The 27,773-nt window shown below is 35.7% G+C and overlaps 1 protein-coding gene across 11 annotated transcripts in view; it reads left to right on the top strand.

Moving 5' to 3' along the window:
• The window catches only part of SEMA5A (semaphorin 5A), a 312,223-nt gene that overhangs the window by 193,060 nt on the left and 91,390 nt on the right, over nucleotides 1-27,773 (top strand). For all 11 annotated transcript variants that reach the window (XM_021546911.3, XM_021546907.3, XM_085573625.1 and 8 more), the window contains 2 exons: nucleotides 2,813-3,017; nucleotides 25,462-25,669. In XM_021546911.3, coding sequence (XP_021402586.1) covers nucleotides 2,813-3,017; nucleotides 25,462-25,669 — 413 coding nt within the window. The remainder of the gene's footprint in view (nucleotides 1-2,812; nucleotides 3,018-25,461; nucleotides 25,670-27,773) is intronic.

Genomic DNA, 27,773 nt, shown 5'->3' on the forward strand with positions numbered 1-27,773 from the left:
AATGGAATAATGTCTGGCAGAAAAAAGAAAGTGAGAGGGAGGTGGTAAAGAAGCAGTGATCAAAATTTTATATATTTTTATGTGCAAGGTAGTTCACACTCCCTGAAGAGTCAGATTAAAAGGATTTGTGACATGTTCTCCTTATTTGAACTTTTTGGCCTCAGAGGGTATAGTAATCTGCAGCTGGCTGACAGTGGAAAACCAGTTAGTCCAAGGTGGGTCATTTAGAGGAATTCTGCAAAAAGAAAGGGGTATTTCAGTAAGCACATATGCATTGTATTCATCTTTTGCATAGTCACCACTCCTGCTAGAACAATTTTAATTTGTGTGCTTCTTACAAGGGATATGGAAGGAAAAGCAGCATTAATGTTGTCATTATCAATGATAGCTTTTCATCAAGGTATTTAAATGTAGTCACCTCTATCCACTTTTCACCCTTCCTTAATCTCAATGCAGTTTCACAAGTTCACTTCTGCTCCTGGAACAGCCTTCCCTAGCTTGTAAGAGTCATCGGATCTTTGCTAGCATGAAAAAGAATCACCCATTGGGTAGTTTTAATTACTTCTCGATCTATGTAAATGAAGGAAAATAAGGCACAGGTTATAGACTGGAGCCATGGTATCTTTCCTAAGTAGTATGTTTGTCATCAGCCAAATGACAAGACTCTAAGTATGCCAGAAGCCTGCAGAAGCAGGTTGTATTTGTATGCAGATACAAATTTTAACCCGTATTTAACCTTGTATTGTCAAAATAGTGACAGGAAGATGGTCTAGGAGAGCCTACATTTTTGAAGGAGAAAGCATGAAAAAATGCTAGTATGTAAAAGTCCTATCACCTTTCTGACTAGGTAAGCACATCCAATAAAACTTACTAAACTCTCCCTACAAAACTTGCATTAATGTGGTGTTAATTAGTGTGAGAGCAGCCCATACTGAATGGTACTTACAAAGAAACATGACAGCCTGATGGCTGTGTAAACCAGTTTAGGTCTCTGCTGTACTGTTAGTGCACGTCTCCAAGTCCCAGTCAAGGCAGGTGTTAAAATTTATTTCTTAGATGGCTGATTTTAATACAGCTGGTACTTCATCCAATTTACAAGAATAGGTGACAACAGTTGTATCATATCTCACTGAGCCACAAACAGCTTTGAAGGCAGAGCTAGTGATAAGAGCTGTAATGTGGCCTTTTACAGCACAATATTGAAAGCAAGTGATATCAACTGATCTCTAGGTATCTCTAATGTCCAACATCTCTTCTTTTGCTGATGCTGCTTTTTGTTCCCTTGAATAACTTTCTGCTACATTTCTGGCTCCATAGCTACAGCAGTGATGCATACTAGGAGCTAGTCTAATGCTTAGAGCTTTAACCAATTTTTGTGACTCGACTTTGTGACTTTAGAGTACACACTTCACATGGATGAGATATATTCATTGACTGAGTCATTGGTTTTGTTCTGAGAAAGGACTTTTCTTTGGTAGAATACTTATGATAAAGGATCAGAAATTCTGTTTGTGTAGTCCCAGAAGTAGATTTATCCTCTGAGTATTCATATATACTGAGTAGCAACATATATACTCAGTAGCAACAGAGAGAAGTCTGTGATTTGAAGGAAGACTACTGCTATGTAGATATAGTAACATCATTGTATTTCCAAGGCTGGTTTATATTAATGAATTATTTCCCATTTTAGAATACTGTTGGAGTCTCAGTTTTGAGGAACATTGTTTTCTTCTCTGCTACATACAGAGCAAGTAACTGTTTCCTGCCAGTTGCTAATTTATTATTCTTCATCATCTGATCTCCCATGATGAAATAATTTGTTTGACTTTTTAGTATTTTTGTATTTGGAACAATCACTCATGATTGAAAACATGGTAATAATAAAAAAATACAGTTTGGTACAGTTTTGCACACTATTATTTTGCTCATGCTGTAATTCATGGTATAGTTTATGACATAGTAAAGCAGAATGAAAATGGTGACTTTCACGTCTCTCAAATATTTGATAAATGTTGTGAAGTAGAACTTTATTTCTCTGATGCATTTATTCCTGAGTAAATGTGTAAATGTTTATATATTCCCATGCATTAAGACGCTTTCTCTTTTGTGTCTTCAGTTGAAAACAAGTATGTTAAAATTAACTCCCAGTTATTTTACTTTGTTTATTTATGTTTGAAACTTGTCCATGCAGCTAGTGGATGTTTTCCTGTAAGAAAAGTGCAGAGTTTTCATATTTAAAATATGGTCAGTTTTAATGCAAAAAAAGTCTTTGCTGTGGATAATATGTAATAGAGCACTGTCTGCACTGTCCATTTTTGCTACTTAAGACAAAGTCCTAAGAAGAACTAGAACTTCATGTTGTACTTTCACCTGGGATTCCTGTCAGACCCTGGCTGGGGTAGGGCATGAGGTTTCCTTTGAAAATTTATTATGTCTTCAGCACTGAGGTCTCTGAAAATTATAAGGAAAACTAGACAGAAAGTAATTTGTTTTTTTGGATGGTAATTTTTCTCCTTCCTGCCCTGTGAACATAGGATATAGCAAAATATTTCCATAATTCACTTGTGCTGGTCAGTCTGGTGCTCTTCCATATTGCTTAGAATTCAGCAGCCTCCATGGTACTGCCTCAGGAAAACTGAGTTCCCTGAGTTCTTTGACAGTCTGGTTAGCACCAAAATGGGACCTGAACGTTGAATTCCACATTGCCATTATGAGATATGCTTTTGCTTTTATTTTCTTGCACTGTAAATCGGAGAGTAAATGTATTGTTATTGTTGGCACATAGAGTCATACTACTTTTCTGTCTTTACAGTGTGGCACCATGGACCAGGGTTTGTATGCAAATCTGACTGAGAGAAATCTTCAAGATGCACAAAAATTCTTTTTAATGCATGAGGTTGTTCAACCAGTTATTCCAATTCCTTACTTCATGGAAGACAACAGCCGATTTTCCCATGTGGTTGTCGATGTTGTGCAGGGCAAGGACACGCTTTTCCATATCATCTATCTTGCCACAGGTATGAATCTTCCTTGCTGGGATAACTGCAAAAGTTTACAAGGTCTTTGGGTTTTAATGTGCTGTTAATTGCTTATGAAATAAGTGTACAGTACCTTGGACATCAGATTTTCCTCTTTGACACAATCACCTGTCTATCTTCAACATTTTCTGATTAGATCAATTTAGCCATTAGAATGGGTTTTATGTTATTTTGTGAACTCCAGTTTTGGTGTATGCTTCCTATTCTCTTTGAAGCTGTGAAGCTTGTAAATCAAATCAAGTGTTAGAAATTCTACAAACAAGACTTCCAAAGTTTCACCATCTTTTGTTCCATTTACTTAGTTAAGGGTACAAAGTTAAGGGCCCAAGACAAGATGGTTTAGAACTCTCTGATAAAGAACTAACTTTGTAAATCTCAAATACAGCTACTCTTACTATTTCTGAAATTTTTGCTTAAATATATTTTATTAACTTCCCTTTTAATCTCATTTTTAAGATATTCATTGTGCAGTTTTATACTGTGCCTCATTTTTTGCACATTTGTATGTAAGCTTAGCATGAAAAGAAAAACAACCTTCCACCTTGTATTGCCTCCATTAGAGGTATTGCCTTCTTGGTTCAAATTTTCAATCTTTTTAAAAATAACAAGGATGTTAGAGAACTGTTTTGCAGAACGAGGGTGTTCCCAGCTGAGACTGAATAGATTGGACTGAATTGACTGGATAGAGTGAATACTAAATTGGACTAATATGTTTAAAGCCTCAAGGCATAAAATTTAGGATTGTCCTTAAGTACTTTGGCACATTAGTAGGGAATAGTTAATCAAAGCAATGGTTTGTTAATGTTCAGTTTGTCTCACTGTGCTCTTTGAAAGCTGGGTAGTAACAGAAATGCTTTTGATAGGTTAAAATATGCTTGGATTTGACCAGTTCTAGTCAAAACAGCCTGCTGGTTGGTAAATCAGAGCATTTTAAGTGAAATCATGTTAATGCTAAGTGGTGTTTGTATTGTAGAGGCCTCCTGACCAAACCGGAATTACAGATATATGCACTGAATTGATTTTATATGAAGAAACTATCACTACATTGTGGATATTTACATTATTTGCAGTCTTGGAAGCACCAAGAATAATGAATTTTTCATAATTCTGATTGCCTTTAGGTTTCAGTTTCCCTTGGTGTGTGTAACCATTTACATTTAAGTCAGCAAGTGAGGATCTAAAATTTTCCACTTCATGGTTCATTAATAAATTGTGTTCAGGAGTGATTCTGTGTTATTTTTATGCTGCTAAGAAAAAGATACTGCTCCTATGCTCCTTGTGCCTTTCACTTTCATTCTTCTCTGTATGTCTGGTGTTGATCATTGATGGAAGCAGGGTAATTAGCTGGATCTTTGGTGAAAATTCAGTACATGCTGAATTTAACTGTAAGTCAATTCAAGTGTACAGTGTATGTTTTATAAATATGAGAAAGCATATGATAAAACCCACCTTCTTGCCTTTTTCTTGATAAAGTCAGTCCTATTTCACATGTATTTCACTGAATCACAGTGAATTTTGTTAACATTCCTTCTACCCCAATAAAGTCTAAGTGTAGTTTAAAAATCCAATATGTACCAAATTACACAATATAATTTATTTATACATTAAGATTGTAGGAGAAAGGTGGGACTTTGCCTTCTTCTGGGGTACAGCTCATAATTTTAATTTCATTATATTGTTAATTGTGCAGCATCTTATTTCTCCTGAGCCCTGCCTTTGCTTTTGTAGAAACTGTGGAGTTGTTAGCATTGAGTTTTCATCATAAACTGAATCTGGTAAAAGATTATTGAGAAAAATGCCACTACTTCTGTAAACAACAGAAGGTAAAAGGTAGCAGCCTTAACTTTGAAAATAAACAATAATTTTGGAAACAACCCAAGTTTAAGGCTTTTAAATTTCCCCAGTGTCCAGCTTTACTCCCACATAAAATGTCCTCTACCCCAAGCTCCTAACACCATAGAGTATGTGTATGTTTGGGAGGGATAAAAGACTGGGCTGACAGTTACTACCAGTCTGAGTAATGTTGTCATTACATATTTTCTGATTTAATTTATTTGTATTATTAAAAGTGCTGGTAAATAAAATTTGGAATTAAATTTTTACCACAATACTCCATCTTCAAAAGAGAGACAAAGGAATAAAAGCTGAGAAGCAGAAAAGGCCCTGGGGGTGCAGGTCAACAGTTATGAAACATGAGCCAGCGTGTGCCCAGGTGGCCAAAAAGGCCAAGGGCATCCTGACCTGTATCAGCAACACTGTGGTCAGCAGGGCCAGGGTGTGATCTTCATTCTGTACTCAACCATTGGTGAGGCTGCACCTTGAAACCTGTGTTCAGACCCTACACTACAAGAAGGACATTGAGGTGCTGGAGGGTGTCTAGCAAAGGGCAACAGAGCTGGAAGAGTCTGGAACACAAGTATTGTGAGGAGTGTCTGAGGGAGCTGGGGTTGTTTAGCCTGAAGAAAAGGATGCTCAGGGGGAACATTAGCCTCTCTACAATGGCCTGAAAAGGGTTGTAGCTAGGCTGGGGTCAGTCTCTTCTCACAAGTAACAAGCAGTAAGACCAGAGGAAACCACCTCTAGTTTTGCCAGAGGAGATTTAGATTGGATATTAGGAAAAATTTCTTCATTGAAACAGTATTCAGGCATTAGGATGGGCTGCTCAGGGAAGTGGTGGACTCACCATCCCTGGAGGTATTTGAAAGACATGTAGATGTGGGGCTTAGGGACGCGATTTAATGGTGGATCCATCAGTGCTGGGCTAACAATCAGACTTGATGATCTTAAAGTCTTTTCCAAGATAAACAGTTCTATGATTCCATGACCTGGGCAGCAAGAATCTAGTGGGCATTCTGTCCCTGGGAAAGTCAAGGAGAACACCTCCTTGGAGCACACTTCTCTAGGCACAAGATGGAGAAAAAGGTGATTTGGAACATTCAGCATGGGTTAAGGGTTAAGCTAATTTGAAAATCTGATTAATTTCTGTTGTGAAACATCTGGATTTGTGCATGAGGAGAAAGTACCTAAACATTAGCAAGACTTTGGATACTGTGTCCCACAATATTCATATATCCAAATTAGGATATAGGGACTATATGGGTGGGCAGCTGGATCTCTAAAACCTGCTAGGATGTCAGGCTCAGAGGGTAGTTTAATGTGATGTGTAGAAGTTATAAGGAGCCAAGTACTGTCCTATTTGACTTTTTTCAATTAATGACCTGGAAGAGGAGAAAGAGATCTCTATCATGTGTGCAGGTGGCATCCCAGTAGGGTACCAGTAGTTACACTGGAGGATGTCATCCAAAGGACTTAGGCATGCTGAAGGGATGCCATCACTGCAAAGACAGCCAATGGTATCTTGGGCTGTATTACTAGGAATACAGCCAGGAGATCAAGGGAAGAGGCTGTTCCCCAGTTTTGGCCTCCCCCAGTTCAAGAAGGACATGGAGGAAATTAAGTGAAGACCTCCTTTCTGTTGGAGGCTGGAGCACCATGCCCTAGGAAGGGAAGCTGAGGGAGCTGGCCTTGTTCATCCTTGCGGAGAAAAGGCATTGTGGGGAGCCTACAGGGAGTTTGCATGGAGAATGGTGACATGCTACTCCCACTGGTGCATGGTCAGAAGACAAGAGACAACAATCAGAGAGTTTCAGACTGGATATAAAAAAAATTTCTAGGACAGTCAAGCAACAAGTTCTGCAGTCTCCGTTCTTGGAGGTTTTTGAGACCAGACAGCAACACAGTTTGTTAAAGCCAGCTGACTTTTGAGCAGAAGGTTGGACTTGAGACCTTCTGATCTACTTTCCAACTTAAATTATCCTGGACTTATAGTATGCTAGTATCATGTCAAATTGGCTGGGCTAAATTGCATTTTTATTCAGTTATGTAATAATAGGTGCCATTGTTTCTGCCACTTTCTGCTGCCTATAGGAACGTGCATTCAACTCTGATGTTAAGTTCTGTCAGTATGCAAATTGCACTTTGCAGTGTAAAGTAGGATGGGGCCCAAACCATGCTGTGAAAGATGTACACCACATAACTTTTGTAGTTATAATTCATTCCAATGTTCTCCAAAAAATGTCTTTTAAAATGCACAAAGCTTCAGTGGAAAAGTAGGCATACAGATTGGATTTAATAAAAATGAATGTTCTGCTGTCTGTGTTGTTCAAAGCAGAAATCCCATTTTTTGAAACAGATGGCCAATAGTTAAGAGAACATTCTTTTTCTCACCTACCCACCCTATTGTTAGAACAAAAAATATTACAGGGGAGAAGGACCCTGGGAGTATAATAGTATTATCTAATTTGATTAAACCTTAAATAGACATAGTGTTACTTTAGGAGAGACTGGGAGTAAGCAAACAAATGCATTAATCTGCTGAATCAACAGTCTTCATTTCCTAAACCTTTGTCAAGTCATCATTCTGCTAGGAGATTCTGGTGTGCTAGGGGTTAACAGACTCTGCTTATATAAAAAATATGTTTTGGTACTTTGGAGAAACATCTTAATCTTTCACTGTACTGGCTTCTAACACAGAATGAAGGGATATATCAATTCCTGCACATTTTGTGCTGCTGGCTTTAGGCAAGAAGAAATCCCTGGAACCATTTTCCATGATTTAAAAAGGAAGATCAAGGAAAGCATGCATGGATGAACTAAAGCATTCATGATGTTCTGAGCTAAAAATCATCTATTACAATACGTGTAATGTAGAGCAGTCTATAGAAACACTAAATATTCTTAAAACTCTCTAAGTTTGAAAGGCCTCTTTCTTCAACAAAAACAAAATATTCCAATCAATACATCAGAGTTAGTTTCCCTCCCTTTTGTCCCTTCTCCCCTATCTTCATATTTCTTTCCTCCATTTTATTTCTTTCTTACATTATAAGTGCCTAGGTGTCCCATGGATAAAGATGTTGCTGATATGTTTTTTTCAAAATAGGATGCTGCAGAAAGAGCATGTAGCCCTTTTTCAGAGGACTTTTTACATAATGTATTTATTTACTCAAATGAATAAGAAAGTATGTATGTAGTATGTAGTTTGAGGGCACTATAAACATAAAATATACTTGTGAGTTCAGAAAGGATAATACTTGCACTGTCTGGTAAAAAACTTTAAAGGGCCTCCTTAAAATCTCTATGGTGAAAAAACTCCTATGTTTTTTTCTGTTCTTCAATCCCACTGCACAGAGAATGTCTCCTCTATATCCTGAGTAGAAGTGTTATATGCCCAGTGGGAGATCTTAGTTATTGGGATTTATAGTACAGCATTGATGAAATTGGGGTATGACTGACCTAGAGAGTATGAAACCTGAAGCAAGATTTATTGTTGGCTACATTGCATGTATTTAAAGAATTAATTGTTCACTGAAGTGAACCACAATTTTTATGCCATAAATCCAGGTTTTATCTGAGGTTTAAAGGTCACTGGAGGATTCAAAGGTTTCAAAGAAGTTCTAAAAATTGCAGGTAGTAATGCAGAAAATAATGACAAAAATAATTCTGATGAAACAAATATAGCAATTGTAATGACAAGTAGAGAGGTTTCATGAAGAAATTTGTAAAGATCTTTTTGGAAAATGCAGGTAGAATTTTCATACATATGCCTTTAGAAGCATTGAAACAAGTAGTAAACATCCACAAATGTAACATTTTTTTCTCATGAAGCCCTGAAACTGTAGATTATACAGAAGCTAGTCCCAATCTCATAAAGAGGTTTGGAAGTTTGCTTGAAACTCAGTTTGGGAATGCCATCATAACAATTTGTAATTCTTCTGTTTGTCTTGCTAGATGGGAGTAAACTGATGTGAAGTACTCCCTGATACGATTCCTCTGTGATTTTTTGTTACAGTTCTATCTTGTAAATTTTGATTTGTAATCAGTGTACTTCATTTTTTTTCTAGGAAATAACCCAAGGTTTTAACAAGAATAATAGTTGTGTGTGTTGTTACTTAAAAGTCTCTGATGAAATATTGTCATTTTCCTGGCACATTACAGCTTCTGATCAAAGTTTGCAGCTTTCACAGTTCAATATGCATGATGTCAGAATTTATGTAGTATCTGGCAGTTGCTATCCTGAAAGATCTAAGCAAAAATAAATGCTTATATATGTTTCATATTTCATACATGGTGAAGAAAGCAACAAAGCTTAAGTTGGCTGCATTTTTTCCAGTTTGCTGCTATTCCTGACTTCATTATCTTAAGTGCATTGAGGTTCTTGGAAGTAATCTGTAGATAATTTCTGTAGAAAGGAGATACAGATGTTTCATCTCAGTTAAGAACCACTTTCTTCATCTAGAAATTACAATATAAATGCAATAATAATAAGGAGCAAAGTAGTTGTAATTTGAGTCAGAAGTCAACTGTGAAAGTAATAGGTAGTCTATTTGTATATATTTATCCTTTCTAGCTCAAAAAAAGAAACAGGGAAATCAGAGTACAGATGGATAATGGGGCATATGCACTGTGGCAGACAGTTGTCACTTTTTAAAAACCATTTCTCTTTTGTTGTTACAGAAAACAAAGTTGTTTTGGTTTTTATGCCTTTGTTGGACAAAGGTATAGTGCACTTTTACAGAGTTGTAAAGCACCCTTGCAGTAGCTTTAAAACTATTTCCCTGTAAGTTGTTGTCTTCTGGCCTTGTGCAATGCCATTTTTAGACATTTGAAGGAAGGATACTTATCAGTTACTTTGATTGGGAAAAGTGGTGCATGTTGGAAGACACCAGTGCTGATAGCAATGTGATGATTTTGAACATTTATTTCAAAAAGTCAAACAGGGAACCATGAAATTAATAACTTTACTCTCTTCTCCTCTTGCAGTGACACCTATTTCTTATAAAGAAAAACCCTAGTTGAATTCATGCATGGACCACTTTGTTTATATTTTTAATCTTTTCAGGAATAAATTTTCTGCAAAGTTAAAAAAAAAAAAAATGTAAAAGATTGCATGGTTTTGTCCTGAAGAGTCTAATGATCACTCTGGGATTTATCCTATCTTTTCTAAGAAGGCTTGCTATATATTTCTGCTAGCATATTTATGTTATTTTCCAAGTAGAACACCTCTAAAGGCAAAGAAGGATAATGCAAACCTTTGTGTTCTTCTATGTAATTTAACAAAAGAAATGTTGATTTTTCCCTGTCTTATGTATTGTGTCATCCATACTGGGCTGAGTGGTTTTAAAATGAGAGTGGCTACATCTAAATGAGAGTGGCTACAGCTAAAATCAGGGCTACAGAGTCACAAATGATACTGTGGGGCTCCAGAGGATCAAACACAGCATTTAAAATGTCCAGCAGCACTGATTTCCCTTGGCTTGTTATCTCATTGTGTATAGAGATAAATAATTCTGCCAGATCCAGTTGTTGAGCTTTCTTAAGAAATATATGGCTCTAACTAGAGCTGGTTAAATTATTAATTGGCAGCGATTTATATCTGAGAATTACAGCCCTTTATTTGGTTCACAAATTACCCAGCACTTATTTATAGTCATCTTTTGTTGTTATAATCAACCCATAAATAGGTCATGATTTTGATTAGTTTGTTGCCGCTATTTGCTCAGAGAGTTTGTTCATATTTTAGTTATCATGTTCATGAATTGTCTGCTGCAAGTAGATGGTGTTCTGTATTCTCAAGGGGCAAATTTAAGTAGAAGGCTTTTTTTTTCTGTTCATAAATTATCATTATGTCTTTATAATTGCCCAGCTCTGCCAGATAAATAAATGTCCGAAGAACATACGGTGTGTGCACTTCTGTGCTGCCACTGGAAATCAGAATTGCTGCAAGAAGAAGCTACTGGCTGAAGAACAGCTGGCTCTGCTTGCATGGGAGTGAGATTAATGTGTGGGCCAGGGAGGGAAACAGATTGTAAAGATCTGGAGACAAATTCTCAACCTTCCATTAAAAAAGAACAGCTCCTCTTTGTCACAGTGACGCTGAGCTTTCAAATCCTGTTTGACTGCTTTATAAACTTAGAATGGCCAAGTAGCCTTTTCTTCTTCCATTTTGTTTTTGGTTTTTTTTTTTTTTTTTTTTTTTTTGGAAATATCACCTCTTCTTCCTGAAGAAGAAACTAGACTTGACAACCCCTATGTTCATTTATTATTAGGTAATTCTAATGCAGAAAATACATGGTGCTCAGTGTTGTCCCACTGTCTCCAAAGCTAAGATCTATTATGATCTATGCTTGCATTCAAAACTCTCATTTTGCCCCAATAGATGCAATCAACAGACTTGGCCTAAATTTTGGAAACAGTGTTGGAATTAGCCTTATTTTGGTGTAAAAATTGATCTTTGTACCAACTGTTCACTTCTGTGAGTTCACAGTACTCAGGACTCTTCCTGAGAGGTGTAGGGAAAAAGCTTTCCCTTTGAAGGGATTTGACTTTGTCACATGTTGCTAAATCTTCTTTAGAATATTCTGCAGGGCCTTTTACTTTTAAAAAAAAAGCCTTTTCTTTTAAGGTGGACATGCACAGGAGTGACTCAATTAATCCATGCCAACCAAAGAAGAAAGTGAAATAGTTAGAACATGGGGAGAAAGAAAAATTTGAACCTTACTTGAAACTCAACTTTGACCCTAAAAATCCCAAGGTTAGATCACAAGTATTTTTCCATGTTACGTACAAGACTTAGTATGAGCTGTCAGGAAAGCAGTCATTAAACAGGATATTCTACTAAACTCCTGGTTTTGTTGATGTTTACGAGCTTCTTCATTCTGCGTAATTATTCCTGGTAAACCTCAATAAATCCAGAGGTTTATAACTTATCATTTACAAGTAGTGGCATTAGTAATCATTGGGATTTTTTTTCCCCTTGCTCTGGTCATAGGACATGGCAAATCTTGACAAGATAAAGAATTTCTCAATAAAGATATGTCTTACTTACTTTGTTATGTGTCTTGTAAATCTTGATTTTGTGTGCTTGTATTTGTGTGCTGGCATTTGCGTGAAGAATCCTGTAATCTGTAGGTTATATCACAAAACATGGATTAGGTTCTGTGCATTTTACTGTAATGAAGTCACTGTATAAGAGTCATAATATTTGGAGCAAAGAGTTAATTGTTTACACATTCATTCTTATAATTTTTAGGGTTTTTAAATTTTTCTTTCTTATCCCATAAACCTTGGAAATTAGGTTCTAAGGTTAAACACCTTTAGGATGAATAGTGATGACTGCAACCAGAATAGTGCATGACATGACATACCTAGGAAATACACAAAGATTTTCAACTAACAAGCTCTGTGAGACTTTCTGGTTATTGGCTCCTAGACCATTATATAAAGAATATAGTGTGATATGATTGTGTGTATTGTATACCATCACTATGTACTATGGCTAAGGCTACTTTAATGTAGTAGGGAGAGTAATGAGATGAACAACGTCGGGTGAGAGGTTCTGAAATTCTTCTTTCTAATTCCAACTTTATTTCTGTTTCTTGTCCATTCAATTTCTTATTTGTTATGATTAGAAAAAAAAAACAACAGCATCATTCTTTCCCTCTGTATATCTCAGCAAAGGCTGTGTTTTAGGCTGAAACTGCTGCTGAGGTTCTATATGGATGTATGTACTGAATTTGACTAATCTAGGAGCTGAGGCACACACAGGGCATGTGTTACGCAAACTACAAATGAGTTTGAGTAGAGGACAGTTCCTGAAACTTCTCTTCAGTCATGTTGGTGATGCTTCAGGATCTGTACAGTAGTCAGTTGTCTTTCTGACACTTCCGATGAAAATAACCACATATGACTTGGTTAAGAAATCAGGCAAGGTATGTTGTGGGTTATTATCTGACAAATAGTTTTCTCCACTTGTGCATCTAAATGCTTTGATCTGGGCACTGAAAAATTTATTCAGTAGGCAAACACTATCATTTTCATAGCATGTGTTGGGTCCTACAAGGTATTTATTGTTTTGGTGGTACAAAGTAAGGCAATAAAAAATAATAGGAGTGGTAAGCACTCCCTGTCCAGTCAGATCCAAGCAGAATCTATATATCTCAACTTTGGAAGACTGGCAGGGATGCAGTGCTTCTATTGAATAGTAATTTCTTCCTTCAAGCACAGTGCTGCTCTGTGTTCGATATCAAGCCCTAAATCCCACAAACCACTTCATCTTGCAATGAATATCTATATTTATTATCTACTCTACTACTTTAGTTAGAAGTTATACAACTCTTGAGAGGTACTAATCTCCATTATCTGAGGAGCACAGTCCTAGATACTGATTAAATATTTTAGAAGACCTCTTAAAATTTGAATGTTTTCTCTTCATTAGAAGTTTATGGGAAGTTAATATAGACTTTTTTGTTTGTTTTATAGTCAATTACAGCAACCAGTAACAACCTTATAGTTTTATTTCTTTGTCTTTTTAGAATCCAGGATATTGAAATTCCTCATCTCTCGACAAATGTAATGTTTCCTATTTAGAACCATAAGAACTCCTGTGTCTTCTTTGCTTTGTCTTCTGTGTGTGTATGTGTCATTTTTTGTGCAGTAAAAGCTAGATTTTGCCAAAACAGAAAAAAAAAAAAGGAATGTAATTTCAATATATTGCCAAATGGGCATTCTCTGGGATAGGTGTTATTCATGTCTAGCTCTTGATATTTGATTTGTTTAGTTATCATCTAACTGAGGAGCTAAAGTTTTGAGAATAAAAGCATGTTGTCAGTCATATTCTTCTCAGCTAATTGTATCTGAACTACTGCCTAGCTTGTCATAGTTTGTCTGGAGGTACAAATTAGGTAACTCAGTGCTGAATACAACCTTAAGTACAGCCCTAAGCAGCCATTATCATATCATTTTTTCTGATAGTGTTGTTTTAAAAGGAGGATTCATGTCTAAAAGACCAAAACATTTGAGACTTCTGAAGACATCTGATGGGAATGTTGGTAATGAGAGTCTCATAGCACACGCTCACTGGTCAGTGTGCATATTGGCAGCATTGTATGATTCAGATGTAGTAATAAATGTACAAGCAACACTGATAAATATGTACATTTTGTTTTGTCTGTAGGTTTGGTGCCCCAAAATGGTCTTGGTATTCTATTGTCAGATTCTTGGTTGAGTCTGAGAGTGTTGAAATCCATTCCTTTTCTAAATTGGAAGAATGTGTGTCATTTTATATGCCTTCTTTGAGAATGGTTGCATCATAATCCTTGTGTTTATTTTTATTACTGATACTTTTGTAGACAGAACTTGAGTAATTTAAGAATTCAAAATGGGAATGTTGTTTGGTAAAATCAAGAAATGTTTGCTCAGTGTTGTTACAAATCATGCCTTGATCTACACATCCTACTTGACATTTCCTGATACCTCCCCAAGGGAAAAAAAAAAAAGAAAAAGAGTGTGAGGTACTAGAGCCAAGCTTGAAATACTTGTCCATCATCTCTTTGCCAAGTCCTGAGAAACAGCTTTCTTTTCTCCAACTCATTAAAAACTCATCTGAAGATTTTATGCTGTAGTTTTAACCATATCCTCTCTGCTTAAATAGCATTTCTTAAACCAATGGCAGTAATTAAAGTATTGTTATTCACATTTTAATATAACTTCCTGATGGGATTAGAAAGGGTGATGTCCTGTATAGGGACATGACCAAGTAGCAGTGCATTGAGAAAACTGGATACATTTCTCAGGGATTATTCTCTGCAATAAACACATCAGAACAAGAGAGGAGGGTCAGTCTGTTGCTGACATCATCTGGATGGCAGCAACATTTGTGGGGGGTATGTAGAGCTGAGGTTTAATTCTCATACTGTTCAGAGTTCAAAGCCATTCCTTGCACCTCCTTGTTGAATAGTTGATCTAGGAGAGAAGGAGCTGCTGTGGATGGGGAAGAGCCCTCCCAAATCCACTCACTGGCACTGTTTTAATGTGCATGCAGAGCACACAGTTTCTGTGGCCATGCAGCTATCAAACCAAGTAGATAGAGAATTCAGCTAGAGAGATTATGCCTTGTTCCCTGCTCCAAGGACTATTAAAATATTTTTCCAATGTTTTTTTAATTAAGGAGTAACTTCCGAAAATATCGCTAAGGAATGGAGGACACCTATTCCTTGCAGGGCATTAAAAAAAGAATTGTAACTTTTCTTGGCTGCAACTGAGACTTTTCTGTCTTTGGCCCTACTGTCTCCTAAATACTGAGGGAGAGTAAAGTAACTACTTGTTACTGGTTTTGAATTTGTCATGGCCAAGTAAACAGCATAACAAAAGATGTTTCAGTAGGGAAAGGTACCTGTTAAAATATTATAGTTAAATGAAACAGTTTTACAAAAAGTGAAGTTTCAGGTTTTAATTTTTTTTTCACTTTAGCTGGTGTTATTGTTCAGAATACTGTTCTTTCATAGTTTCATACATGAAATCTAGAGAAAAAATGTTGGCAATTAAATCCAGATTTCACAAGTCTCCAAATTTAAAATTAAAAAATTTCTTTAATTTATATTATTCTTTATTTATTCTTTACTAAAATTTTTATAATTGAAATATAATTAGATAAGATTGCGAATAAAAGTTAGATAAAAAAATACCCCTTCATGAAATTTTAAAAATAGAAAATTATTTATCTCAGCAAGTAAAAGGAATGTATCACAGAATGAAATACTAATAAATATTTTCTTATCAACTGTAGTCTGTTTAGAAATGGTAGCTGCCATAGCATTCACATAGTATTCTACAGACATATGTTACTTCCAAGTGAAGTGAACTGTTATGAGTAGATCAATCTTCAACTTAGACAAAATGTTATGAATTTCTATCTCAGCTCCAAGGCACATCTTTGATAAGCTGAAAAATCTCTATAAGATTAGAAATAGAAGTAGTAGATAAAGGTGGGCCAGTAAGTATGATTAATTAAATATATATATATATTGAGATTGTTGAAATTACTTTTTTTTTTGTCAGGCAAGAAAAACATCTGGTCTATATCTCGGAAGGGTAAAACTTTGTCACTAGAGTATATGAGAATCTGTCTAATAGTTTGAGATTAATTTTCTTTGTGTTAGAAACAGACATAATTGATGTGGTGGCTGAGATATGTAATTCAGCATGTACTTGTTATTTAGTATAGACTTTCGCTTGGTCTTTCCCAGAAGATTCAGGAGTTAGAAGCTCCAGTTTGAGGAGTTAGAAGCTTCAATGTTGTAGACATAGTCTTCCAAAAAAAGGCATACTGCTTGGTTTAGCTGCCAGTTGCTTTGCATCTTAGCCTCAAGTAGATCTGAATTTCCATTAAGAGTTTGAATTCTCTGTTTGAAAGATTTTTGGATGAGTCTGACTGGAGCTGGATTTAAATTCTAATTTGAGGCATGAAATGGCTGGTACATAATGGCTGGAGGAATGGTACACAAATTGCCCTATTTCTTAAACTTTTTGATTCATTGGAAATCCTACTACTGGAAATGTTATTTGTACAAATTTATAATGTTTAACTTAATGGAGCAGTGGATATTGTCTGTGCTAAAGGTAGGTGTTTAACTCTTAGCATGGTAGCTACTGGAAGAAAGCTTGTCTAATTCAACTGCAAACTGACTATATCCTTGATGCTTTTGAGACATTATAACACATGGGAATTAAATCTACAGGGGACAGAAATATTCTAAAAAATGTTGTATGTTTACAAACTTTTCCTCTGGGAAACAGTTTCCTAAAGAGAGTATTGAGATGGTGATTCTCTAGATTTCCACTGATAGATACATCCCCTAATGGTTGCATTTTCAAATGGAAAAAATTTTCTTAGAATTTTATTTTACTCTTTTTTAGAGAGGGAATTTGTTCTGCAATCATTATTGGACTGCATATGTTATTAATCTGTATGTTCTTTCTGTCCTCCCAGACAAAAGGCTCTGAAGAAAGGTCTTTACTTTTTCATAGCTAGTACCTAGATCAATACTTTTTTATTCAAAAGGTTCTTAAAGTCAATAGTTCAAATTTCTGTGTAGAAAGGATAGCCCATAAATATTTTCCTTCATAAAATAAATATATATTAAATTCTGACATACCACCATGAGAAAGTCGTCTAGTTGATGAGTTAGAACTGAATTTCTCTTGGAATAGCCACTGGGGCATTAAGAAGCTTGGTAATAATTTTAGAAGGTATGCAAATAGTTTTTGGTTAAAATTGCTCCTTTCAGATTCTTAATAATGGATAAATGAGTTAAATTATCTCCCCTTCATGGAAGTCTGGGGATGTACACACCATCAGACCTCATTTGTTGACAAGTATTATCAAAAATGTATCTTATTTCAGTGTTGATTTAAACTAATTTCCAAAATTATAAGGAAGAACATCAATATTTATTTGAAATATAATAGGAAAGAGGGAATATGAAGGAGTCAGAGCCAAAGATAAAGAACATAAATCCAAAGTATTATGTGTGCTTGCTTTTTATAGACTATCATTCAAAACTGCTGTCGTTGCATCCAAGAATTGAAAAACAAAACTGCACCAGATTGCAGAAATACTCAGGGTCTTATCTAGATAAGAATAATTTGATATAAAGTTTTTCTGTATTTCTCTTCTGCTTCCAAAGCTCTCCTCTGAGAAAGACTCAAATCTTTCCCATTTCCTAAGTTAAGTAGCTATTTGGTGTTTGAAACCATCAATACACTGAGCACTGTGCGGTATAGCTGTTTGTATAGAATTTAAAATTAGCTTTTAATAAATAAATTATGCATGTAGCTTTTTAACACTTCTTTTTCTTCTTTCTTATTTCCAAGACACTGGACAAGTGAATGTCCCATTTTAAGATTACTATGTATTGCATATAGTTTGACAAAAAGCAGGAAAATTTATTTCATTAGTAGTTGTTTTTTTAAAATTTAAAGTCTTAGCTTCCCTGCTAATTTTTGTTAACTTCTCTGCCTAATAATATCAGCAGAGCAGCAATGACCATGGACTTTCCTAAAAGCATTTAAGCTGTAAAATTCAATGCTGTTATATGGCCAAAGATCCTTAGATTTTTGTTGTTCTCTAGCAATAGCAGTGCTACATAAAAAAAGTCTGAAATGCAAAGCCCTTGGATATTGAGCATGGGGAAGGAATTATTTGGTTTAAATTCTGGAATGATAAAAAGCTGGCACACCCTGTTTTTCTTCCTGTAACACACCTAGAACATATATGTTTTTATGCCTGTTTTTTGCTTCACATGGGGACAAAAACTCCAAGATCAAAAATGTTAAGGATTTTGTACTAAGGTCTCACATGAACAAACTGCGAGATTTTTCAAGTCCAAGAATGTAGCATTTTTTATTTTTTTTATATTGCATCAGTTAATTTAATTTACTGAAATTAAGTTAGATGCCAATGAGCAAGGATTTATGAGTTTTCCAAGTCACTTCCATACTTTTTTTCCTTCAAGTATCCTATAATAGAGTAAGAAAAACTAAGAGACCTGAAAAATGGAAGGCTAAAGCTTTTCTGTTTCCTGCAAGTCATGGCACAGAGGGTAACCAACATGTTGTTTAGCCAATTTGGTGTTTAAAAAATAAATCTTGATATCAACATGGCAGGACAATTTGTAACATTGCTCAGGGAAATGCAACAAAATTCTTTTTTTCTATTTCCAGCTACAGTATTTAATAGAAAGTCCTGTTATGTAGCTATGTAATTGCCTTTTTGATCTAATGAATGCACTTTATATCTCTATTTCTCTTAATATCCACCCTTGCCTTGTTATCATCATGATGATAATGACCTATAATAGTAAGAAAATCACAATGGTTTATTGTTTAAATGTTTCATAACCTTATCACATTTCATTCTCTGTTAAATCCACAAAACAGAACAATCAGATTTTTAACCTCCATTTTTGTTTGATACTAGTATAAAAATAACATCTATTATTTTATTGCACATGAAAATATATTAAAAATAGAGAAAAATAATAAATTAACTATCACACTAATCATTGTTAAAACAGTTGTTTAGTTTCAAATGGAGAGACAAACATGTAAACCAGCTCTGAAAATATGAGAAATTAAAAAATAAAACTTGAAATCTACATCTTGATGAAGCACCACAATTCCATATTCATTTTGAGGTTCACTCTTTTCCCTAAAGAATTAATGAATATACATATAAAAATAGAAAAATGTTTCAATTAAAGTTGCAAATTAAGGTGGGAATTTTAAAATCAAAATATATTATTTTAATTTTCTAAATCATTGTAGAAGTACTATGATTACCCATAGTATATATTTTATTTTTAAAAAAGAGTTGAAGCTCAGTCTGTCATTTATCCTTTAGACTGGAGCATGATTTAAAACTTTATTCTTGTATTTCAAGTATAAGTATGTATCTCAGAAACCTGAAGGTAAAACAATAAATACAAGATACAGAGAATGGTTATATTATATTGTCTTCTAAACACACCCTTGCTTTCAACCTAATTGTACCCCACCCCCATGTGAGAAAATAGGTAACAGCCAAAGCTTTAATTATCCATATTCTACTGATGATTTAACTAATCTTAAAGTTATTTTTAGAAAGGGCAGAAAAGAGTAGGATTTCAATCCCATTGTATTCTATGTACCATATGTATCTTTTTTGATGTTACTCAGAGTGCTAAATCATAAATTATGGGCTTCCCCTTTTTAGACTGAACCAGCTGCTGCATTTGCTGTTCCTGCATCTTTTTTTCTGTGTCAAGTGCACTAAAGCCCTTATGCAACCTAATACTTTCTGTTCACTGGAACGATTTTCTGCTATTATCCAAATGCACATCCTGCTACACGGTAGGCTTTTTCCAGTTCCTGTGATGGAGGAAAGCAAATATTGATGATGCATTTTTTCATGGTGGCTGAATGGTTATCAATCACCTTGCATATTCTTTGAGTTTTTACTATTACACATTTGGTTAATCAGTTTTGCATTTGATATTTCAATTTATTATTCTGAAAGACCTCTGCCCTGAAGATTACCCTAATGCTCTATTTTTTATTCCTAAGGTGTTTCATACAAATGTTGTATGATTGTTATAAACACTGTTTATATGTGCATATGTATATTATTTACAAGATATTTAACAGTAACAGATTTTTTCCCTTTAATTTCAATAGTCTTAATGCTGTTTTAATGTTTTTATTTTCCAATGGGAAAAATAATTTATATACAAAGAATAATATGCAAAACCAGTGTATAATGGATAAAATTAAAGTACTTATTGAATATAATTTTCCAAAGTTTATTTCAAATTAGACTTCTTGAAAATATACAAAATTCATATTTGTTTCAGCTACACTTTAAAATGTATTCTCTGAAGTCCCCATCTATTAAACTCCTGGTCATTGTGCTGCCAGATCGTTAAGTTTATCAATGAGTTTTCACATGTTTTGACATACAGAGTAAAGTTTTCTTGCACAGGTAGTATCTTATTCAAGTTTAGTTACAAGCATCTCCTGAAGTTGCAAATGTTGCTGGAGCATGTGTGAGTTGTGTTGACTGCCCCTTTCCATCACACTCACCCTATCCTTTCTGTCTGCTTAATAGGTATTATTACTCTGAAGAATGTTTTGTGGGAATTTTGAAAAACAAGCCCATAGTTACATTGACAGTTTATAATGTACAGTAGGTTTTGCTGTTTCTTGAGGTTTTCCTTGGTATATATGAGGAGTTTTTCAGATTTGCAAAGGTACCTTGTTGTGCTCAGAAAGTGAAGGAATGTTTGTTCAGTCTTAAATATAGGCATACAGCTGTCCTGAAGAGATATTTGAGACTATTATAAGTTCCTTTTGCTTACAATTCATATAGTTTAGAAGACAGCAGTGATTTTTAGCTACATGAATGAAAGGCTTCTCTTCTGAAAACCATGGGCTTGGATTCTGTCTCCTGGTGCTGGTTCAGTTGCTTTCTGGAGACCAACACACTTTCCAAGGCGCTATGGCAAGAGTTAAGATTGAAAGTGCTTCCCTCCCAAAAAGGAATGGGTGAAGATTATTTCTTTCTTTTGAAGAACTGAAATGCTCTTCTATACTGCCTCGTGATGATTTGTTGGCTTGAAGAAAGTAGCAATATTTTGTAAACATAACAGCTCATGTAAATATTTATTCTTCTCTTATGCAAGAATCTGCTAAAGCTTCCTTGAGTGGTTTTATTTCTATTAGGACACTCTGGGAATTATGAGTTTGTTAGTTTGTTGCATCTACTATTTATTTTGTATGTTTATTTTCTGTTTTCTTTGCAGGTACCACCAAAGATGTTACAATTATTCCAGCTGCACTCTTTCAGTGTTTTCCATTGCTGGCTATGATTTACACTTCTTACATCTTAAACTTTATTTTTCACTTTTGGAAATTGTCCTTTCATTTTGTCCAATTATAATTTTGTTCTTTACAGACTTTGTTGCCTCCAAGCATGTTCTCTAAAACACTGTCTTAGGTTCTCCATGCAGTTCTTCATAGTCTCCTATGCATAACAGCAATACTTCAACAAGAATTTTTCTCTTCATTCACAGTGATTAGATTTCTAATATTCAGTTGCTGATTTTGCAACTCTCTTTAAAACTATTGCAGTAAAAGTTAACAAAGCACATTATTTACTCATTCTGCCCAGTGTAATTATCTTTTACTACTTCTCTGTATAGTTGGCCATTCTTAAAAAAAGGCTGTCAGGTGTCTGGATTTATCCCAGCATGTCTAGCTTACAGTCAGGATGCAAAGATGCCATTCATTTGAATTCTTAAATGCTGTTAGGCTCAGGCTTGACATTTGTGATGAAACTGCAGCTGTCCCTTTGTCCGTGGCAATAAAGTTACATCCATTAAGATGCTCTGTGGTTACTAGCCTTCTCAGCTATTTCTTGGCAGAAGTGGACACTTAGTTTGATTATATAACTAAATATTCACTTGAAAGATTGTGACAGGTCTGAAAAACTCCATGCTCTAAAGCCATGTTCCAGACTTATTTTTTCCCTACTTTTTCTTACACCCTATTTTGCTTTGCAACTGTGGTATGAAAATGGCCAGACAGACAACACTTTTGAAGATGGGACTTCTGCAAGTTCTTTATGAAATCTGCAGTCTTTGCTGGAGGCTGTGCATGTTGCACACATTGTAGTAGATTTGGAAACACAGGAGCTTGGAAACACCTGGCTTTTGAATGCAGTGGAATCACTGGCTATGATTTTACACTGATATAGCCATGTTACATGCTAGTATAGTTTAAGGACATTGATATCTACACACCCTAGCTATGTACCTTGGACTAGTGAACATAACACCAGTTCAATCTGTGCCTGTTTCAAAGTTGTGGAGTGAAACCAGATGTTCACCTTAGTTTGGCCTCCCAGATGGTCTTTTCAAAATCAAAGTCATACACAGTAGGAATTTAAGGCAGAGCAGATAGGTTGCAGAAAGTCAGAAGCAGGGGAGTTTATTGAGGCAAATCTCAGGTAACATTCTATTCCTTTTTGTTGAGTTTGCATATGACCCACATTGCTCCTGAGAAGAGTAGTGTTTCTTCCTGATAATCTGTGGGATCTCACACACTGTTTCTTCAATTGAAGCTCAGTCAGTTATGACTTTCAACATTTCTGAGTGCTGATCCTCTTAGACAACAAATGGAAAAGGAATTGTTTGGGTGCTGCTGAAAGAGAGCGAAAGGAAATATGAGGAATGGAGAATGTATGCCAAGATAAAAAGGAAGTACAAGAACAATGACAGATGTCTTGGGGAAGGCATTAGTACTGCAGTTCTCAAAGTGAGAATATTTTATTCCTTTCTGTGTTGGTATGCTGCTGTAACCATGATCTCCAGGTCATACACTTGAATAAAAAGACCTGTAAGTTTGCCATCTATAATAAATGAGCCACAAGAAAAACAAAGTATTTGTGTTTGATCATATTCTCCTGTCCAAAGCTGTATTTCTAAATTGAATGTGTATGTAGGCATAGGGGAGGGAGGCCTGCAGTCATGTGTTTTTTTCTTCTCTTGGGGAAGGTGGCAGCAAATGATTCAGTCTGTAGATGCCAGACCCAGCACAGTGGTAGGAAGAAGTATTTGTCTTTAGAAGAAGCACATGCTGAATACTTGCATACCTGATTTTTGTCTCATGCAGGGAAACTGTGACAAGCCAAATACAATGTGTCATGAATCATACTAAATCTGTTGTCAGCCAGTTAAGCATGTGGTATAGAGTTGTACTGACTGATCTATAAAGCAATACCAATTAATTGCCATCTGTAAAATGATCTCACTGCTTATTTTTAGTAAATTTTTCCAACTTCTATGCACAAAAGAAAATTCATTCATCTTTCACTCAGTAATTGACACAGTGTTGTGGTTTAACCCCAGCCACCCTCCAAGTACCACACAGCCCCTCACTCACCTCCCCTTCCCTCCCCACAAACCCAAAACACGGTCCCATACCAACCAATGTGAAGACAATTAATTCTGCCCCAGCCAAAGCAAGCACATACAGGCACTAAAATTTTGGGACATGTCTCAGACCAAATTTTGACCATGAAACTTGCTGTAATTATAGTCAAGATTTTGCATCCAGTAGTCATCAGTGGAAATACTGCTTTTTACATTGTTGAGCTGAGCTGGTTATTGCTTTGTTGTGGGGTAAAACTGACCGTTGGAAACAATTTAGTTTGGTTTTGAATATAAGTCTGTTTTAGGTTGTTTGAGAGAAAAAGTAATCATCAAATTAGATATTTTAATTTCAAAATGGTTAATACAAATTAAAGTTGGAGTTTGCTGGAAGCTTTTTTCCTAAAAAATGGTCAAGCATGTTTATATCAAGAAAGGAGAAAAGCATAAACAGGTGCATGAAGTTATTATATTAAAACTTGAGAGGCTAGGTAGAAGATTTTAACATGCATACATGATTTGGTGTGATCAAAAATTTTTTTATGGACTAAGAGGAATCCATTTTATACACTATATATAATATAATATAATATAATATAATATAATATAATATTACATAATATAATATAATATAATATAATATAATATAATATAATATAATATAATATAATATAATATAATATAATATAATATAATATAATATAATATAATATAATATAATATAATATAATATAATATTACATAATATAATATAATGTTACATCTTACAGATAAACTTCCTATTAACTTCCCCTGCTATTTGGTCCTTTGCAGTAGTACTCCAGGTTTTAGGATTGAATACTTAGTCTTTCTGAGGAAAATGAGGAGCTTTTAACAGTAACTGTCATCTTGGTTCTCCCTCTTCTCTGTAGTTTAGGAGTCTATTTGACGCTGCTTATTCATATTTTCTTCAAGTTGCTTACTTGTTGTTCCTCACCACTTCCCAAGCAAAGTTTGGGAATGTCACGTTGCCCTCTCTCAGCCCAGTTACCCTGGAGGGTACAGTGATTGTGTGGAGTGCCAGCCCATGGGCTCAGGTGTCCCCAGGGTGGAGCTGCTGTAGGGGGACACAGACATGTGGCCACCAGGCATTTCCTGCCATGGATAAAACCAGTACTTGCCAAGCCAGGGCCAGATACATCCTGAGAGCCTGCACTGCCAACTCTGAGCCAAACCTCTAGCTTTGTGCCAGTGATGGCAAACCCCGTTTTCTGGACTGCAGAACAGGCATTCCCAAACATTCCCCTTGCCATTATTACCAACTAAAAAGGGAAGTCTTCCCAGACTTCAGGGCTTATCTCTGTGTGTGTTTGCAGTTTTGGGTCTTTAATACTTCCTATTGCTGGCACATAAAAGGTTGCATAATGCTGCAGCTCCCTAAAATATTTATCAGTGTGGGAATGTGATCCTTTGTGTTCAGAACAAATATACTTTGATATTTTTAAATTATTTTAAAACTTTGCAAGAGTGAATCATATATCTTATCATATCCTCTGACACTGGTTTTCAATGCGTAACTGTCTTTCCTGAGCAATCGCATTAAGAATAGGAGCGAAGAATGAATGCTAGAAGCTTTGATTTTTCGGAGGTCAATATCACGATAAGTTAGAAGGGGTTCAGACTCATTCATTCATATTTACCTAGACTCAAAACCTGCATATATTCATATACATGTGCTTTATTAAATGAATGCAATAAATTTTTAAACTGCTTTAAATATAGTAAAGTGTAGGACAATCCAGTAGACTGAAGTCAGTAACCCTTGGCATGAGTGTGCATTTATAAAGCCAGACTTTGAAACCTTGTTTTCTTGTGACTACTGCTGTGAAAGCTGTTTAGCACTAATAACTTTTTGACTTTTTTTTTTTTTTTTTTTATGTATTGCATCACATGAAAGCAAACCTTAAAGTTTTCTAAGTTCTTTTCACTGTACTATTATCTATTTAGGAAACTTCAGTCAAATAATCCTGTGTTCTAAGGCTTCTTTGAAAACAACCAACTCAAAGATTTTTTCTCTGAATGACACCAAGCGGGTAGAATTGCTAGTGTGATTTTAGTAACTCATTATCCTCTTGCCTTTTCAGACTATGGCACTATTAAGAAAGTACTTGCCCCAGTGAACCAGACTTCAAGCAGCTGCCTGCTTGAGGAAATCGAACTCCTGCCGAAAAGTCAGCGAGAGCCCATCAGGAGCCTTCAGATCCTGCACAGCCAGAGTGTCCTTTTTGTGGGCCTTCAAGAACATGTTATTAAGGTCCCCCTGAAGAGATGTCTCTTTTACAAAACATACAGGTATGAAGAATCAGACAGCTTTATTTGACTGGAGAAAAATACATGCAGGGGGTTGTAGAAAAATGGGAATGATAAATGACTGCATGTAGGAATCCAAATTAATTGTCTCAACAATGACTTTCTGAGTACATTGTTTATCAAAAGTGTCTCTGACTACTTGTACTAACTTGTTAGGACTAGATGAGGCTCTTGAGGAATTGAAGTGTCATTAGGTAGATTTTAAATTGTGTAGTGAAAGAGTAAGAAATGTTTTATATCAAAAACAGGTATCTGGTAAGGTGCAATATAGCTGCTGGTTTAATATATTTAAAGCTTGTGATTTGAATAAATTTAGGGGGTTATGATTTTTTTTAAGCTGTTTTACAACTGAATAAATATCTCTGTGAATTCAGAAACAAATTGGGTTGCATGAACTGAAAATCAAGAGTACTTGGAAAAGTGGCTATTTAAAGGTAGTGTTGGATCAGCAAACCGTAATGTAAAAATGTGAATATTCTACTAGGTAAAAGGGCCATGCAGCCAACAGTTTTTCAATCAAATAAAGAGGATAAGTTACAAATAATCACTTGGTTGTAGACTGCATTATGATGGTTAAGGGACTTAAAGTTCAGCACACAACTTTTTCAATATGCTATCTGAAAATATATCTGGGTTTCAAAACATGCTATTACAGATTGTTAATTTCATCTAGTTAGTTGTAGCTTCCCTTTGGTATGTGTGGTCCTGATAATTCAGTCCATTTGTTTTGTGTTATGTCAGATAGACACCAAACCAGTCATGAGGTTTTGAGAATTGGGACAGAGGCATATGGTTGGTTTTTTAATTTGTTTTAGCTTCACCTTGTTTAACATACATTCCTCTGAAAAGTTGGACTGTTAAAGGTGGGAGAAAGGCTGCTAGTTGCCTCTCTTGGCTGCTACACTCAGGCTTGCAGAGACATTATTTGTGCAGCAGAGATATCACACCTCCCGTAAAAGGCAGTGTGACCATTTGCAGGTAGAGACATTTCTAGCCATAGCAGGGGCCACACACTTGGTCATGGCAGGAAAACAGCCATGGGACACAGGTGTGGTAAAGCTGTGGCTTGGTGACAGTGGAAGGACATTTCCAGGGGACCTGGTTCACAATGGGGATTGGTACCATGCAGGCAGCCAGTGAAAGGCTACAGGGTTGAAAGCAAGACTTAAGGTAAAGGTGTGCCATAGAAAATTAGTAGACCAGGGAAGGGAAGAATTCTACCTTTTACAGTTTTTTACCAGCCTGTTTTTTGTTTATGCTGTCTTCTGTAGCATATTTTTGGTATTTTCTATTGAAATAGAACACTTAAAGCCCCATTGGAAGTCCTGCAAAGCTTACTTTAGGGAAAAGTTTTATATGGGCAAGTCTCTGCTTCAAGCATTTTGTTGCTTTTGTAACCTACATAGGACCAGGTTTCAGTTTCCTTGGAAATTTCATCTTTTCTTGGTTCAGAGAGTTGAAAAAGTATTTGTGGTGGTGAGTATTTACACCAAGCCTGTAGTCCACTGGACATTTCAAGGCTGATGCCTAACTTTGTTTTTAACGAAGCTTGAAGGACCAAGGTCCCTGGTACCTCTGCCTCTCTCAGCACAATTCCCAAGGCATGTCAATTTTATTCTAGCTGCAGGGCCCAAACATGCTTCTGCCCTTGCAGGGTAGGACTGCTGTTTTAAATCACAGGCCCCATGCATGGCTGAAGACTATTCATTCCTCTCCCTGTTTGAGCAGGGGGCTCTAATTGTCTAATTTTTAAAATTTCTTCTAGAACAAAAGAAAGCAAAACAAAAAAAGTGGTGCCTTTCCCATTTTACTGAGAACAGTAGTTAAATGCCTCAAATACTGCTCAAATGATAATTTATTCCTTTGCTCAGAGGTATATGAAGTCTCATCTTCCAGTGGAATGACTTATCTAAAAGGAGATAAAATGATTCCTTGTGGGGTTTTTCAATCATGTCTTTTGTAGTTGTATGACTTCTCTTGTAGTAATTAAATATTCATTGCACCAAAAGACTTGCCATCCTTGCTTTCTTCTTAGTTAAAGAGTTCACCATCAATTCTTGCTCTGTTTTATGAAAAAGGAGAGGAT

The sequence above is a fragment of the Lonchura striata genome, chromosome 2 (genome assembly GCF_050655825.1).
Source record: "Lonchura striata isolate lonStrDom1 chromosome 2, ASM5065582v1, whole genome shotgun sequence".
NCBI classification, from domain to species: domain Eukaryota; kingdom Metazoa; phylum Chordata; class Aves; order Passeriformes; family Estrildidae; genus Lonchura; species Lonchura striata.